The sequence below is a fragment of the Oncorhynchus mykiss genome, chromosome 21 (genome assembly GCF_057628025.1).
Source record: "Oncorhynchus mykiss isolate SJ-2025 chromosome 21, ASM5762802v1, whole genome shotgun sequence".
NCBI lineage: Eukaryota > Metazoa > Chordata > Actinopteri > Salmoniformes > Salmonidae > Oncorhynchus > Oncorhynchus mykiss.
Window position 1 is genome coordinate 42,743,631 of NC_143042.1, and position 18,073 is coordinate 42,761,703.

General features: G+C 44.6%; 1 protein-coding gene across 5 annotated transcripts in view; it reads right to left on the reverse strand.

The window, feature by feature from the left end:
- Positions 1-5,873: 5,873 nt before the first annotated feature.
- Positions 5,874-18,073, reverse strand: part of LOC110500609 (synaptopodin-2) — a 40,269-nt gene continuing 28,069 nt past the window's right edge. For 2 of the 5 annotated variants that reach the window (XM_090214705.1, XM_090214706.1), the window contains one exon: positions 11,999-17,760. In XM_090214705.1, coding sequence (XP_090070831.1) covers positions 14,228-17,760 — 3,533 coding nt within the window. In that variant the 3' untranslated portion in view covers positions 11,999-14,227. Of the gene's footprint in view, positions 8,131-11,998; positions 17,761-18,073 lie in introns of those variants that run through there. The other 3 variants (XM_021578062.3, XM_090214707.1, XM_090214704.1) reach the window with 3 other exon arrangements.

Genomic DNA, 18,073 nt, shown 5'->3' on the forward strand with positions numbered 1-18,073 from the left:
AGGGGTTGCTGCCGAACTAGCTCCTGCCTAGCCACTACTTCCCCCCCACCCCTTTCTGACACCATACCATCTCCCATAGTTCCCTTGGTCTGACCTGTTGGAAAGTGTGTGAGGCTGGGGTTGTAAATACCCCTTTCCCCCCAGTAGAGCCAAGGACAAAACCCTTATATTACCAATCCTTATCACATATTTGTTGCGTAGACCTCAACGGCCTGTTCAGGGAGCTGAAATGATTGGATACTTATCTGCTATAAACTCTTCCTAAACTGCTGAAAGGAACCGTTTTGGTATTGGACCCTAGGTGGCAGTAGAGGTAATTGAGAGGTGGGGTTTTATATTTCCGGTGCACCAAATGCATCAATGACTATGGGACTACCAATAGTTTAGTTACCAGGACCTAACTGCACCCCAGCCTTGTCATTTGGAACTTTGTAGGCTTTTTGAATGGTCTTCAATTAGCTATAACTTCGTGAAAGGCAAAAGTAAATTCATCCACAAGCACAAATTTTATTATATAAACCTTAAAGGGGCAATCTGCAGTTGCTGCATACATTTTTGGACCTATATAGTAATGTGTATATATAAAGTTACCCATTGATTGTTAAAGAATTATAAATGCCTTATGACCTTAGTTCCACCGTCACACCCCATCATAAACCAAAATATAAGCTTGGTTTACTCCAATGTTTATACATAAACACTGTTTAGCTTCAAAACATGCTTAAAACTATAACTTTAATGTATTGGATGGTCAGTCCTTGCATCCATGGCTCTGTCTATGAATTTGATAGTGGTTTAATTTCTCCAGGCCATCCCTCATCTTTACACCAAAACAGAAACCGGGGATGTTAAGGAGTTTGTTGAACAACATTCACAGTTCTTCACTACTTCTATCCTATTCTAGTATATCCAACTCAATTGCTGACTGTTGCGTTATGCTACTTTGTGGCATCAAACTTGGAGATTGAAGCATCATCACATGCTGACAGTGGGACAGGACTGCTCTTTTGTTCTAATGCTGCACCACTCTCCATAGCACAGCTGCTGTAGACCCCCTGCCATTATGTAACTGTCTCCTAGGCAACAAGTCCCCCTAACAACCCCTACCCAATGGCTATGGAGCGTGTGACTCGGAGGGACTAAACATCAAGCATAGTGCTGCACACATGGCTAGTAAAATGGCACCACAACGTAGAAAGTATTACGTGAAAGCCAGTTTGAAGAAGTGATTCTTTAGCTCAGACTTATTGCTCAGACGTGGTGGTCTGGGGCAAGCGGAGGTGGGAGGGACTGCAAGGAGTCTTTGATAATTTGACTAGAGTGACCCTGAAGGCTGTTCACTTGAGGTATTGGATACCATAGGCATTGAGGGGTATTGAAGACTAACAGGAGGCTTGAAGTGTATTCTAATTTGGATGGGTAGCCTGTGGAGAGAGGCTAGAATGGGTGGGATGTAGGCAGATCTCCGTGTTCCTTTGAGGACACTGGCAGCGCTGTTCTGCACAAGCTGCAGCCCGTGGATGCTTTTTTAGGGGAGGGCATTGCAGTAATAGAGTCGGGAGGTGACGGGGGAGTTGACCATCTTTTCCAGATCAGGTTTGGAGAGAACAGGATGAAGCTGGGTGATGTTTCTCCAATGAAAGAAAGATTTTTTGCACACAGATTTTGTGGTCAGAGAAAATGAGGCAGGAATCCAGTAACACCCCAAGGTTGCAGACCTAGGAGGACAGTGGGATGGAGTGGCTGCCAAAGTTAAGAGTGGTGATGGCACTGGTTTTGGTGTGATGGGGAGTGCCAATGAGGATTGCTTCTGTTTTAGTTTTTTGACATCCAGGCCTTTACCCAAAACAGACTTTTCCCCCATTGCGACGTCCCTCTAAGGCCTTATGCTAGCTTGCTAGCCCCGGCCTGCTAACTGCTAGCTTGCTAGCACCGGCCTGCTAACTGTCTGAATCGCCGTGTCCCCAGCCAGCCCAACCACTCACTGGACCCATACGATCACTTGGCTACGCATGCCTCTCCCTAATATCAATATGCCTTGTCCATTACTGTCCTGGTCAGTGATTACTGTCTTATTTCACTGTAGAGCCAAAAGCCCTGCTCAATATGCCTTAACGAACCATGTTGTTCCACCTCCCACATATGTGATGACATCACCTGGCTTTAAACGTCTCTAGAGACTATATCTCTCTCTTCATCACTCAATGCCTAGGTTTACCTCCAATGTACTCTATTTCTACCATACCTTTGTCTGTACATTATGCCTTGAATCTATGCTATCGTGCCCAGAAACCTGCTCCCTTTACTCTCTGTTCCGAACGTGCTAGACGGCCAGTTCTTATAGCCTATACCCTTATCCTACTTCTCCTCTGTTCCTCTGGTGATGTACAGGTTAATCCAGGACCTGCAGTGCCAAGCTCCACTCCTACCCCCCAGGTGCTCTCATTTGTTGTCTTCTGTAACCGTAAAAGCCTTGGTTTCATGCATGTTAACATTAGAAGCCTACTCCCTAAGGTTGCTTTATTCACTGCTTTAGCACATTCTGCCAACCCGGATGTCTTAGCCGTGTCTGAATCCTGGCTTAGGAAAACCACCAAAAACCCTGAAATTTCCATACCTAACAATAACATTTTCCGCCAAGATAGAACTGTCAAAGGGGTCGGTGTTGCAATCCACTGCAGAGATAGCCTGCAGAGTTCTGTCGTACTATCCAGGTCTGTACCCAAACAATTCAAGCTTCTATTTCTAAAAATGCACCTTTCCAGAAACAAGTCTCTCGCCGTTGCCGCTTGCTATGGACCACCCTCTGCCCCCAGCTGTGCCCTGGACACCATATGTGAATTGATTGCCCCCGCATCTATCTTCTGAGCTCGTGCTGCTAGGTGACCTAATCTGGGACATGCTTAACACCCCGGTCATCCTACAATCTAAGCTTGATGCCCTCAATCTCACACAAATTATCGATGAACCTACAAGGTACAACCCCAAATCTGTAAACACGGGCACCCTCATGGATCCTAACTAACTTGCCCTCCAAATACACCTCTGCTGTTTTCAACCAAGATCTCAGCGATCACTGCCTCATTGCCTGCATCCTTAATGGGTCTGCAGTCAAACGACCACCCCTCATCACTGTCAAACGCTCCCTAAAACACTTCTGCGAACAGGCTTTTCTAATTGACCTGGCCGGGGTAGCCTGGAATGACATTGACCTCATCCCGTCAGTAGAGGATGCCTGGTTATTCTTTAAAATTGCCTTCCTCACCATCTTAAATAAGGATGCTCCATTCAAAAAATGTAGAACTAGGAATAGATATAGCCCTTGGTTCACTCCAGACCTGTCTGCCCTTGACCAGCACAAAAACATCCTGTGGCGTTCTGCATAAGCATTGAATAGCCCCCGTGATATGCAACTTTTTAGGGGCATTAGGAACCAACCTCTACCCCGGTCAACAGCCCTGCGCTCCCTACAGCAACTCGCCCAACTCGCCGCGGTCATCCCCCTCTTCAAAGGGGGAGACACTCTAGACCCAGACTGCTACAGACCTATCTCTATTCTACCCTGCCATTCTAAGGTCTTTGAAAGCCAAGTTAACAAACAGATCACCGACCATTTCGAATCTCACCGTACCTTCTCCACGATGCAATCTGGTTTCAGAGCTGGTCATGGCTGCACCTCAGCCATGCTCAAGGTCCTAAACGTCATCATAACCACCATCGATAAGAGACATTACTGTGCTGCCGTATTCATCGACCTGGCTAAGGCTTTCGACGTTGTCAATCACAACATTCTTATTTGCAGACTCAATGGCCTTGGTTTCTCAAATTATTGCCTCACTTGGTTCACCATCTACTTCTCCGATAGAGTTCAGTGTGTCAAATTGGAGGGCCTGTGGCAGTCTCTATGTGGGTGCCACAGGGTTCAATTCTCGGGCCAACTCTCTTCTCTGTATACATCAATGATGTCGCTCTCGCTGTTGGTGATTCTTTGATCCACCTCTACGCAGACGACACCATTCTGTATACCTCTGGCCCTTCGTTGGACACTGTGTTAACTAACCTCCAGATGAGCTTCAATGCCATACAACTCTCCTTCCGTGGCCTCCAACTGCTCTTAAATGCAAGTAAAACTAAATGCATGCTCTTCAACCGATCGCTGCTCGCACCTGCCCGCCCGTCCAGCATCACTACTCTGGACGGTTCTGACTTAGAATATGTGGACAACTACAAATACCTAGGTGTCTGGTTAGACTGTAAACTCTCCTTGCAGACTCACATTAAACATCTCCAATCCAAAATTAAATCTATATTTGGCTTCCTATTTTGCAACAAAGCATCCTTCATTCATGCTACCAAGCATACCCTTGTAAAACTGACCATCCTACCGATCCTCGACTTCGGCAATGTAATTTACAAAATAGCCTCCAACACTCAGCAAACTGGATGCAGTCTATCACAGTGCCATCTGTTTTGTCACCAAAGCCCCATATACTATCCACCACTGCGACCTGTATGATCTCGTTGGCTGGCCCTTGCTTCATACTCATTGCCAAACGCACTGGCTCCAGGTCATCTACAAGACTCTGCCTGGTAAAACCCTGCCTTATCTCAGCTCACTGGTCACCATAGCAGCACCCACCCGTAGCAAGCGCTCCAGCATGTATATCCCACTGGTCACCCCCAAAGCCAATTCTTCCTTTGGCTGCCTCTCCTTCCAGTTCTCTGCTGCCAATGACTGGAACGAACTGCAAAAATCTCAGAAGCTGGAGACTCTTACCAGCCTCACTAGCTTTATTAAGCACCAGCTGTCAGAGCAGCTCATAGATCATTGCACCTGTATATAGCTCATCTGTAAATAGCTCATCCAATCTACCTCATCCCCATACTGTATTTATTTATTTATCTTGCTCCTTTGCACCCCAGTATCTCAACTTGTACATTCATCTTCTGCACATCTACCATTCCAGTGTTTAATTGCTATTGCTATTGTAATTACTTTGCCACCATGGCCTATTTGTTGCCTTACCTCTCTTATCCTACCTCATTTGCACATGCTGTATATAGATTTTTCAACTGTATTAGTGATTGTATGTTTGTTTATTCCATGTGTAACTCTGTTGTTGAATGTGTCGAGCTGCTTTGCTTTATCTTGGCCAGGTCGCAGTTGCAAATGAGAACTTGTTCTCAACTAGCCTACCTGGTTAAATAAAGGTGAAATTAAAAAACACACACACACAGTACATTCATGCTACACACACATCACAACTGCTGCTACCAGATTCTTATTTCCCTTACCTAATACACGTGTAAATATTGTGCCAATACTATAAATTGTGCCTTCCTGTAAAATACTTATGCTAAAATGTTTATTCTATTCCATTGAGCCATTAACTTTGTTTGTGTTCTTATCTTTTATTATTTCTTATTGTTGTTTGTATTGTCGAGAAGGAACCAACAAGTAAGCATTTCGTTGGGTGATGTATACCATGCGTATCCCGTAGAACTAATAAGACATGAAAAGAAACAACATTTTAGCATCACATGGACTACCAGCAGCACAAAAAAACAATGATCTAATGATTCCATTTAGATTTGATGATGCCTATATTAGAACTGGGATGAGTTAAGATGGAGTAGCTTAAAAACATGTCAGTCCCACAACAACAAAATGAGAAAAATACTTTGTCAGTAGTTGCTTTTTTTCAATGCTTTTTTATTTCCCAAAATGCCTCATCCTGCCTACTGAAATCAAAGTGAAGAAATCAAATGATGAAATCAAAACCGACAAAAAGTACACAGACATTGGGTAATTGTTTGGACTGAAAGTACTGTAAAATAAAATGAAAATATAAACAAAAATATATATATCACTCTTATCACTCCAATATATCGTTGCTGATGACACACATACACAACTTTGTAAAATCACATGACAGATACTAACTAGTGTTAAACAATTTCAAATCTTGCAATAATAAGAGATGATACATGAAAATTCAGAATTTGATCCATCGCAATCGCACATAAAATCTTCACTCTGGACTGATGAGAATCCATGAAAGGCAAACGCAAGTGATGTATCTCACAATTTCAACTTGATCCACACCATACATGTCCATGACCACATAATAAAATGACAGTTATTGATTTCCTATTCTACATTCTATTTGCTTTGAAGCCTATTTCTCACCAGCCATGGACATCAGCAAATAACACATTCTGTGCTCTACTTAACAAAGTCCAAGAACACTATTTCCATCCCTCACTCTCGAATGCACCTAGTGTCAACTCTCATCTCTTACATAACTGGATCTCACTTTACATTAAGGTATATTTAACATTTATTAATGTAAAGTATTAAGGTAATCTAAAGGACTTACCTAAATATATATGATTTATATGGAAGTTGGAGATGCGTGTGGCATCTCACAGTAGTATTCAGCCCTGTGTTCTTAGCCCCATGCTCTGGATTGTTAACGGTTTACTTTAATTGACTTCCTAAGCATTAACCATATTCATATTGACACGTTTAGGTTGAGACACGCGAATCCACGAACACCACAAAAACCAGCATGCTAAGTAAATACATCCGCAGTGGCTCTTTAAGTCATCTGGATAATAAAACAGTAAAATCATAACACGTGACCCTTTCGTATCCAACTCCCCACAACGTATATGTGGCCACCAACTACTACTATAACACCTGTGTTATTTTGTGTGTTTCTCTTAGTGTTCGTGCCCTATCAACTAATGCTATTGCACTAGGTCTTAGTTTGTCATCACACATTATTGTACCACTCAGCAATTTTAAACTGACCTTTCTTGTGGTCATTGGTGAGTGGGTGATCTGTTTTGATGCACAGCGAACATAGCAGTATATTTCCCACTGTATTCCATACTGTATAAAGGGTTTTGACACAAATCTACATGTCCATTCATTACTCCCATCCTTAAATTTGTATACATGACAATCACACATTCTGCCTTACAACATACTTTATGCCCCTTTCTTCCTCTGAAGAAATACTATTGATTTCACTTACTTTGAATGCTACCATCACATCACAGTGTTGGAGGAAATTAAAGCCTCTGACAGTGCAATTACACCCTTCTTTTTGCTTCAATCACTCATTGATTTCTGTCCAATGAAAGCTTGATGAAGTGAAACTCAATGGCATCCCATTTTACTAAAATAGAACCATCATTGACGGTGTCCCCAATACCAAAACATTTACTCTTATCTGTATATTCTTAGCAGTATTCTCAGTGCAACCGAATAAGCAGATCCAACCTCCTTCAATCTCTCTCCTGTACACACCACAAACTATCCCCTCGCTCTCCTCAACCCTTGTGTTATCCCAATGTCCCAAGTTTTATTTTATGCTGATTATATATATGGTCCTTACTACTATTCATCTGAATATCTTGGAGTTACATTCTGGTCTTGTTATGAAGATAAGTAGCCATCATGTTTGTCTGCCTCTAGCGTCTCCAGCTCCAGTCGGTGTGGTACACAGATCTGTAACTCGGCTGCTGCTGCCCCCTCAGGGGCCTTCCGTTCCCATAACCGGCCCCAGAGTGCTCGATATTGGCCTCCGTCAGGGACCTCTGGGGCTGCAACTGTCTGGGCAGGGACCTGTAGCCAGCTGGACCGGCGGGGGCCGAGGCCGTGCTCTTGGTTGGGGACAGGAACGGAGGCATAACTCTGCTGTAACTCTGGCTCTGACCCTGGCTCTGGGTCTGGCTCTGCCTCTGGTTCCATCTCTGGTTTGGGTTCCATCCCTCAGTCATCCTGGGAGGATCGTAGGACACCCTAGACTTCCACTCAGCAGGGGGCTCGGGGAGCAGCTTGCGCTGTGCAGCCAAGCACACGTTGAAGGCGATGGCCTGCTGGAGGTTCTGGAAGGTGAAGGCCTCGTCGACCAGGCCCATGGGGTGGCGGGCTGCGGCCTCCCAGGGGGAAGGAGGCTTGTAACTCTTGTCCAGCCAGGACATCTGCCTCCCCTGGGATGCTGGAGCAGACGAGGCCCGGGGTTTATATGAGAGGGAAGGGGACCCAGACGATGACCGGAGGCCCAGCGATGGTGCTCTGGCGGTGGGTGGGGACAGAGAGTAGCTCCTGCCAAATGCCTGGAAAAGAGACATTCAGACATGTTTACTTCAGACAGGGACTGATTTTTAAGCACGCACTAGTCTGACTATCCTTCCAGCAAGAACAAATCACAGTGGAACTTGAAAAATGGCTTAGACATACAGTAGTTTGAGAGCCTCCTTTGAGCATTTAATACCCACATATTATCCAGTATTCTCTTCCCTCTCTCGCAGCAACAATCATGTGTAACTGTACAGCTTCATATTAGGTTATGTTCCAAGTAATATTTTTGATATGGTAGTTCGATTGTTTATCAACAACAATATAAAGCAATGCGAATTCATTTTTTATCACCTTTCTCACAATAGTTATGCCATAAATCATTAGTTTGTGTTCTCTTGGTAAATGGCAAAAGAACGGCACCGTCCTACATCGTGTGAGGAGTATTTTGGTAACCTGAATCATGATATATTAGGAGTTGACATTCACGCCGCTAGTACACTGCACAAAGGCCAGCTCTCAATTCTCAAAACAACTATTGATGTTCTAAAGGAAGACAACTCTACCAGAATCAGGATACAACTTGATAGAGGATTCCTATTCAAGAAGCTACAACCCTAGAAAAAAAGGAGAACCATTTGAAGAACCCTTTTTGGTTCCAGGAAAAACTATTTTGGTTTCCATGTAGAGCCCTTTCCACAGAGGGTCCTACATGGAACCAAAAAGGGTCCTACATGGAACCAAAAAGGGTCCTACATGGAACCAAAAAGGGTCCTACATGGAACCAAAAAGGGTCCTACATGGAACCAAAAAGGGTCCTACATGGAACCAAAAAGGGTCCTACATGGAACCAAAAAGGGTTCTGCCTGGAACCAAAAAGGGTCCTACATGGAACCAAAAAGGGTTTTGCCTGGAACCACAAAGGGTTTTGCTATAGGAACAGCTGAATAACCCTTTTGGAACCCTTTTTTCTAAGAATGTACTTTTCAATTTTTTTGTTGTCACAATTCCAACACTTGCCCGACTTTTGATTTCTCAGAACAATTGGCTTACGAGTGTGTTTCCAAAATGAGCCACATTTATCTTGTTTAAATTGGATCTTACTGGCTTTGTGGATTACCAGCATCACTTGCAAGGTGTCTCAATGAGTCAGCAAAGCTTCTCAAGGGCCGTTATCTTGTCTCTCTCATTGTATCAAAGAACAGGTCCCTTTTAATTCCCTATTAGGATCCCTGCACAGGCAGAGGAAATGTGTGTGTCGGTTGGGCAGTGCAGGCAGAACAATCTTCCTGCAATTTAAACCACTCTAAAGGGAGTGTGCTGCCATCTGGTGAATAAGTGTAAGAACAGCCAACAACATCAACTCCTGTAGAATGTTGTCAATGGCAGAAAAATAAAATGGAATTGTACGATTCCTTTTAGGGGGAAATTCGATGACTAACTTGTTTAGTGAGTCAAGATATCCGGTAAGCTGTAAGAAGAGTCCAAGAATTGTCTTTGCGATCCAGCTGTCACTATTTTGACTGGGACGCATATGAATCGGCTTAAGTAGATTAGTAGACAATGTAGCTACATTAGGTCATGTTTTATTCAAGATTGATGTTAAAGAGGATTTGTACACGTGAAAGGATGTTGCCTTTATTGCATTTGGTTTATTTGTTTATCGGGATGTACAGTAGATTTTGAAAATGATTATCTATGGAAAAATCTATATTCCCCCTGTTGTCACATTTTCTATTTTATTTCCTCTATCTTTTTTTCCATTGCTAAATTGTAGCTCAAGCTTACTGTTGTTAATCAAATTAACAGATAGACGATTGTTAAATGTGGGTGGAGTATGAATAAGTGTGTTACCTAATGTTAATCCAAGTGTTTTGCCAAGTTTGACAGTAATCAAATTAACCAAATCTGCACTTTAAGCCACCTTTGAAAGGTAAGGTTGGGACATGGAATTGGCCTTAACACCGTATGATATCCCAGGATAGGACAGGCCATGTACAGTTATAGGATCTTAATTTGATCAACCTTTTGCAAGATTACTTTTCTGCATTGCAGGAAATGTAAAACTTGTGGTGTATTTTAGGTTTAAAAAGGTTTGATTTTCCCCTTACGAAAAATATATCAACCCCTACAAAAATGGCCATTAACTATAATCCACATAATATTTAACATTTCCTGTTGCTGCAGGATTATTTTCCTGCTGTAGCAAACTGGATCAGATTAAGCTCCTACATCTGTAGGTCATTGGAGTGGACGTTTGTCAGAGGTTTTTGTGTTTTCAGACAGATGTTTGACTTGCTCCACATACGGTGCATCAGTGTTATGGATCAGATTATCAAGATTTATGTATTCAATCCCCGACTCACGCTTAAAATAGCCTCTGACCAGGATAGAAGGAAAGGCATAATCGCTGATTTCCAGCCACCGCAGGGAATACTTGGGTGTCTACCTGGGGTTGGAGGGGTGACATCAAATTTAGATGGGCACCATTGAGTCTGGCTTTACGACACCATTGGGGAGTCTGCCTAGCATTAGCCTTTTAATGATGTCATGGCAGCTGGGTCCATTGGAAAGGGTGTCTGCTGGGCTGGCGTGACAGTGCTACTGTACACAGGGATTTTATACTCCTACGTCGCTGGTTTGTAAGAAAGCGCAATCTATTAAATCTGTTGACAACATCCAATGGAAAATACTGAGATGAGGACGTGTTGACAAACCGTTTTGGGGTCTTCTATAATTCAGTTCACCAGGAAACACAACATGTTGTGCATCAATCAATGTTTTCCCATTCATTCTGCAACTGTCCCATTCCTCAGCCATAAATCTGCCACAGTTTAGTCTTTATTTGCGACTTAAAGCCTCTCCCACAACACATACAGAGCTCTTTACAGTTATTAAAATGTACAACCAAGAAGAACACCTAAATAATTATTCGCTTAGAATGCATTAACAATACATAAATCGACAGTATGTGAGATTTTAAGAAACCGGTGCAGCCAAAAGGCCAGAACAGGAAGTGAGGATGATCAAATTCCCTCCCGATATAGCCTGTGCCTGCGGTGGGCACCGAATTGATATTAAAACTCCCACTCAACAGACGACATCCCCTTGACAACCTCTCTAACATGGCTCCCAACACGACGTGGTGATGCAAGACCAGACGGGTAAACATTTACACTGTAGGTCAGAGCTTGCTCATTCTCCAGTCTTATCCAATGAGGTTGTCCAAGCTGGAAATACCCTTCTGTCACCATGCGTTCAGGGATGGGAGTGTGCTTTTTGAGCACTTTTCTCAATTCTAGAGAAGTCTAGAGTTCGAGTGAGGGACTCATCATATTTCTAAGCAGAGGCAGCTGGCTTGTAACAAGGCTTTTATAGCCTGTGAGCAGTGAGCTATTATTGGACAGTGGTTGGCTCTCCACCATTTTGAATTTACGATACTTAACCACAGATGGTGCTAACAGTGGTAGCTAGCTACCTCCACTCTATCAGCACAAAAGCATGTTGGGTATGCCAATAAACATGTCAGTTGTTTAGAAGGTGACATGGAGTACCTGCAACTTTGTTTCTCCTCTATTCTAGTTCACACTATGTTCTCAAACTTCCTTCAGGCTGTGATTTATTGAACGTACTATTTGTATTTCGCTATGACTGAAAATAGTTTAAGACGTGCTACTGTTTAAAAAAATCCAAACCAAAAATCCCTGGGTGCTCCTATTTGAGTTAGGAAGTAGCAAAATAATGAATGTGGGTGTTTTTGTAATTTTTCTACAGAAAATATGGCGCAGTGGTAAGGTGGGAACAGAGTTGTGACAAGTATAAAGAAGGTGTAGAGGGAAAGTAAAGAGTGGGCAGAATGGGATGTGAAAATGCATGCAGAAGAGGCCAACCAAGGAAACACAAACGTAAGGATAAAAGGCATTTTAATGGCACTGACATGAATCGTACAGAAAGTGCACTATGAAAAAGAAACAAAAGAAAAAGAATCGACAGAACAAGAGAAAGCAACTCTCCTAACAAATGTATACCATTCAAATGACAGGGTGGTTCATCCAAACTCCCACTTTTCTGTAACTGCTTATTTCAATATCCCTTTTTATAATGTTTTTTTTGGCCATTATGTTAAACCAAAGCAGGTGTACAGAAACATAGGAAAAAAATATGCAAAGCTCAAATTAGAAGCGTGAGAAAAGACAGAATAGCTGGAGGTCTAGTGAGCGACTGCCATTCATGTTGGTGAAATAATACAAGCCCACTAATCCTCCCAAACCGACAGCTTTCACTCACGCACACACATAATCTGTGACATGGAAAAGTTTACATTTAGCGACCTAACATAACTGGTAAAAATGAATCTAAAACAATTCAAGCAGGGTCTTTTGGAAGACACTGAATGCAATTGTACCAGATCTACATCTTAAACTTGTGCAAGTACCTTCCACCTCCAGGAGACGGGACCCTAACAAAAAAATACTAGATTTATATGTATACTTCAATTTATAAAATACAAAACATTCCCTTTTTGCAATGCAATTTATGAATGTTTGGTAAATGAAGTAGCCATGTTTCCTATTCACTATTGCATATGAACATTATATCCACCAAATCTAAGTAACGTCACTGTACTTACAAAACACATGTCAAATGAAGCCAGGCGGCTCTCAAACCTGACCCTAAATATGTTTCCACTGACCACTCCTGGTCTCCCTAACCATGTCGAGAGCTTGGGACGATAAGGTTCTATCTACATTGTTGTCCAAATGTTGTCATTGACATAGTCTTGTTCTGTTCAATGTTCTCTACCTATAAAGTACTCTAAATACCCCCAATTCATGTTGTTACACTTAAAAGAATAAGATAAAAAATTGCTGACACCATTCAAACCAATGAGGGTTTGAAACTGTACAGCCAATTATCTCAGAATGGTCTTTTAGCAGATAGAGCCTTATCGTGCCAAGCTCTCGGTGTCTTAAACCTCTTAGTCGCTACTAATAATCATTCAAGGTCAATTTTGACAAATTATTGCACATCTTAACAGCTAACAAATACACTGTTGATATTGCAGAAGATCTTATCAAACTTGTCACTGGCTCACACACCGCCTTAGTACTCCAACCTTTTCTTAAATTCCCTTTCAAGCTTCTCTCATTTCCAATTTTAACTTTCTCAGCAATATTCATTCACCTGTTCCTCTGAATTCTTGCTGGCTATTATCCTCGTTCACATTCTGGCAATGCCTGCTCACAGGCTCCACTGATTCACGTCACAAGTCTATTGAATGCATTTTGTGGATGTCCTGAAAAACTACATTTTATCATTTTTGGGCTTAGATAATTAAGATATACCAATATCATATATTTAATTTTCTATGTATTGTGCATTGCAATATTGCAAAGAAACCAACATTGAAAAGCTTTGCTTGAAAAACGAAGATATTATATAGTTGTATACATGTAAAGAGTGAATGCATAGCAGGTGGAAAAATACATCCAAACTTTATATATTAAAGGCCCAGTGCAGTCAAAAATGTGAATATCCTGTGTTTTATATATATTTTATATATATTTTTCCACAGTATGAGGTTGGAATAATACTGGGGAATTGTGAAAATTATGATAATGCCATTTTAATGTAAGAGCCTGACATTTTGGTGGGATGGCGTTTTGGCCTGCCTGCCGACATCACCAGGCAGTATAAGTTAATATACCAATAACAAAGATTTAAAAAACGCTCTACCAATAACATCTAGTTTTCAGGTTATGTAACCCTCCCATTAGGCTCGTTCAATTAGGCCCCTCACTTAGACCACTCCCAGACAGTCCTAGCAAAATTCTTGCTTGAGAAATTGCTCTTTGCTAAGACGCAATTTGTTTGTTTTTTAACCATTTTAATTAAAAAATAAAACAGTAAGGTACTTAATTCTTACACAGAAATTATTTGATATTGAGATCAAAACAGCTGCATCGGGCCTTTTTAAAATTCTAGCATTTATTAAAAAAAATATGTTGGCTATAAAATGTTGAAAAGGCATCTTAAAAGCTTTCTATGAATATATAGCATTTGTATGAATGTACTGTGCATGTAACTAGATCTACTGTTCTTTTAAGCAAAGATCACTTAATTATGCTTTCAGAATCACTCTTTCCCCACAGCTGCTGGCTTCCACACCTGGGCTGAACTCTTTTTGGCCATGAACCTGGGCTTTGGAGCGGTGCTGCCCCCAGAGATAGACTCAGACTTTGCCGCTATGGGAAAGCTGGGCACCACGTAGGTACTGGGAGGTAGTGGCTGGTATGGGGCTTGGGGTGCTGCTTGGTAGGGGGGGCTATGGGCTGGCTGATAAGGACCTTGGGGGGTCTGTTGGTAAGAAGGGTTTTGAGCTTGCTGCTGGGGTTGATAAGGGGCTGGAGGGGCTTGTTTGTAAGGGGGATTATATGGATGTTGGTAAGGACCAGCAGGAACCTGCTGGTAGGGATTGTTAGATGGCTGGTAAGCATTAGGTGAGGCTGGGTGGTATGGACTATCATGCATGGGTGGTTGAGGGGTAATCCCGTAGAGCTGCTGGGGCTGCTGTGAATAGGGAGCATTCATTTGTCCAGCCGGCTGGACAGGGGCAGCTTGCTCATATCTTATTGGTTGGTTTTGGTTTGGAGGGACTGGGGCAGGCTTTGGCGCGGCGGCCTTGGCAGCCTCGGCAGCCTCCACTGCTGGGCCATAAGTAAAGAGGGACGCATTGAGCTGATAAGGCTGATGTTTCATGACATCTATAACGGCAAGAGGTTTGCAGGCAGGTTTGCCTTTCCCTTTCTTTGCTTTGACCGCAGGGCTAGATGGAGGGGGTTGCTTAATGGCCCCTGGTGGGTAGGAAGGGGACTGTATGGGGTTGTAATTCGATGTAGGGGGAGCTCTGCAATTGGGCAAATATTTCCAAGGATGAGGTACGGAGGGAGAGGGCGACGTGGGCCTTGCCTTGTTTGCCTGCGCAGTGGCTGCCTGGGCTTGCTGAGCTGCCTGTGCAGTGGCTGCCAGCACAGTGTCCGAATCCACGACATACTTCTCCATACGAGACTGCCTCTTGGCGAACAAATCGGCTCCTTTCCCCCTAACCGCTGGCATCGACAAAGCCGAGCCCATTCCTCCTACTGGTGCCAAAACGCTTGCCATTGGATTGATGACGGGTGACGAGGACCTTTCGCCAAGTGTGTAAGAGTTAATTCGCTGTGGCGGAGGTGGAGGAGTAGAACAGGGAGCACTTTGTGGAGCATTCCAAGGTTTCGGAGAAGGTTGACACACTCTGTGCATCCGGGTCTGAGTATTCACTGGGGCTTGCTGTGGTTGTGGGGCCCAGGTACTTGTGTGTGTCTGAGGCTGTGCCTGAGCTGGGGCCCATGCATTCATAGGTGGCTGTAAGGGTGCTTGCTGTGGAGGTGGTTGTTGCCAGTTTTGCTGGGGTGGGGATTGGGTTGAAGGTATTTGGACCCAAGGTGGCTGTGACCGGGCCTGATTCTGATCTGGGGCCCAGGCATTCATGGGTGGCTGTTCTTGCTCTTGAGATAACTGGGCCCATGGAGGCTGGACCTGAGCCTGAGCAGGTGCTGGGGCCCATGCATTCATAGGGGGTTGAGGCTGAGCTGGATGTTGGGGCTGAGCTTGTTGGGCCCAAGGTGGTTGTTGTGGCTGGGTATGGCTCTGTGGTGGTGTCCATGCATTCATTGGAGGCTGAGGTGATGACACCCAAGGTGGCTGAGGCTGGGCCTGGGGCCAAGCCTGTTCTGGAGACTGAGGCTGAGGTTGTTTAGCCCAAGGTGCCTGGGGCTGTTGCTGTGCTTGTTCTTGAGGTTGAGCCCAAGGTGCCTGGGGCTGTTGCTGTTCTTGAGGTTGAACCCATTGGAGTTGTGACTGGGCAGGCGCTATAGCCCAAGAATTCATGGGTGTCTGAGGCTGAGGAGGAGGTGGTTGGGGAGTCACCCAAGGGAGCTGTGGTGGGGACTTACTTGGAGCTGGAGCCTGGTGCTTCATTTCAGCAGGTGGCCAAGTACTCACAAGTGGCTGCTGTGATGCCTGTGTTAGTGCCGGAGCCCAGGAACTCACTTGAGGCTCGGGTTGCGAATGAGGCTGAGTTGGTGAGGGACCATTTCCTCCCCAGGCTGGCACTTGCTGGGGCTGCTGCTGCTGTGCCTGGGACCCTGGGGGACTCCATGTGTGTTTGGCTGGAGAGGGGGGCTTGGCAGGAACAGGAGCTTCCTGGGGGGCAAGAGGAGGGGAGGGCTCTGGGGCCAGTTCTGGGGCGGACTCGGTCTCAAGGGCTGCAGCAGGTGCAGGGACGCTATTTTCAGCATGCAGTGGCAACTCCTGGTTGGCCAGCTCAGGCTGAGGGGACCAGGGTGGAGAGTTGGGGTTAATGATGGGCTTGGGAGCGACTGGTGGAGGCGTCTTATGCTTGACCCTTGGTGACTGGAGGAAGTTGCAAGCCTCAGCTCCCAAGCTAAGGTAGTCCTCTTCCGTGCATGACTCGGAATCCAACTTCTTGTCACTCCTGTTGAGGAGATTCAGAAGCTCGGGGTTGGGTGACACTTTGGGTGCTTGTTTGAAATTGAACATTGGCTTGCCCTTGAACCTGTTCCTTGTGTCCTGCAAGATCCCAGACTTGATTGCCGGCGTCGAAATGCGCTCGTCGCGTGAGGCAATCTGCTCTCCCTGACCCATCATCTCTTGGTTGCTCCCACTCACTGGGGGAGAAAACAGGGCGGGCATCTGGTTTTGTAATGAGAAGGGTTGGGCAGTTTGATTGCTCATGGAACTCTGCATTTCATTGGTTTGATGGTTGGCCATGCCATTCATGTTAGACGAGTACTGCTGAATATGCTGCTGTTGGTACTCTTGCTGCTGGTGGTGCTGCTGTTGATTATATTGTTGTTGCTGCTGGTACTGCTGCTGCTCGTACTGTTGTTGTTGTTGCTGCTGGTATTGCTGCTGCTCGTACTGTTGTTGTTGCTGCTGCTGCTGCTGCTGTTCATAGTACTGCTGCTCTTGGTACTTCTGATACTGTTGCTGCTGCTTCTGGTGCACGCTAAAGTCCATGTAGGCCTGCCTCTCTGTGGTGGCCTGCATGTACGAGCGCTCCTCCATCTGCTTGTAGGCTGCATGTTTCTCCACCTCCTGTACCCCCTCCACGGGAATCCCCTGGCGCCTCATCTCCTCATGTTCGCCAACGATCTCATCCATGCGCTGGCGGCGCTGGGCGAACATTGTAGCCCCCTTTCCCGTGGTGTTGGGCAGTTGCTCCATCTCCTCTCCGGAGTTGAGCTTGCGCTCGATCTCGAGTAGTCCTGTGTCCCAGTCGAAGGTTAGCACTCTGCCACCGCCCTGGGCATTAGTGATAAAGTCCTCCTCAAGCTCTGATCCGCTGGTGGTTGCTACGAGGGTGAATTTGATCGCTCTGGCGTCTTCCTCGTCGCTGTCGTCGACCTCGTACTCTGGTTCACTCTCACCGGTGCCGTAGCTGACGAGTGTGTACTTCTTGGCCCTCTGTCGATGCCTCTTGAACATCAACACCCCCTTGTTGTTGGGGTTGGGAGCTTCAGCGTTCAGAAGGATAGCAATGCGCTTACATTTAGACTTGGCCTCCTTCACCTGCTTGTCTGACAGGCTCTCACTGCGCCTGAGCCCTGTGAGGGGGAGGAGGGGAGGGAGGGAGAGAGAGGAGGGATATTTCAAATGGTTGCTTCTTGTTGCCTAGTTCATTTAACTGCATATTATGGGTAATAATAGCTCGGGTAGAACTGAAACCACCACAAATCTTTCCTTTTGGATTCACATGCATCGTAAAAATAACATGCATTCTGTAAAATATCACAAATGAATATCTTCCTATTTGAGCTCCAAAAGTATTTGGACAGTGACAACTTGTTTTGTTTTGGCTCTGTACTCCAGCAATTCTATGGCATTTGAAATGATATAATGACTGAGGTTAAAGTGCAG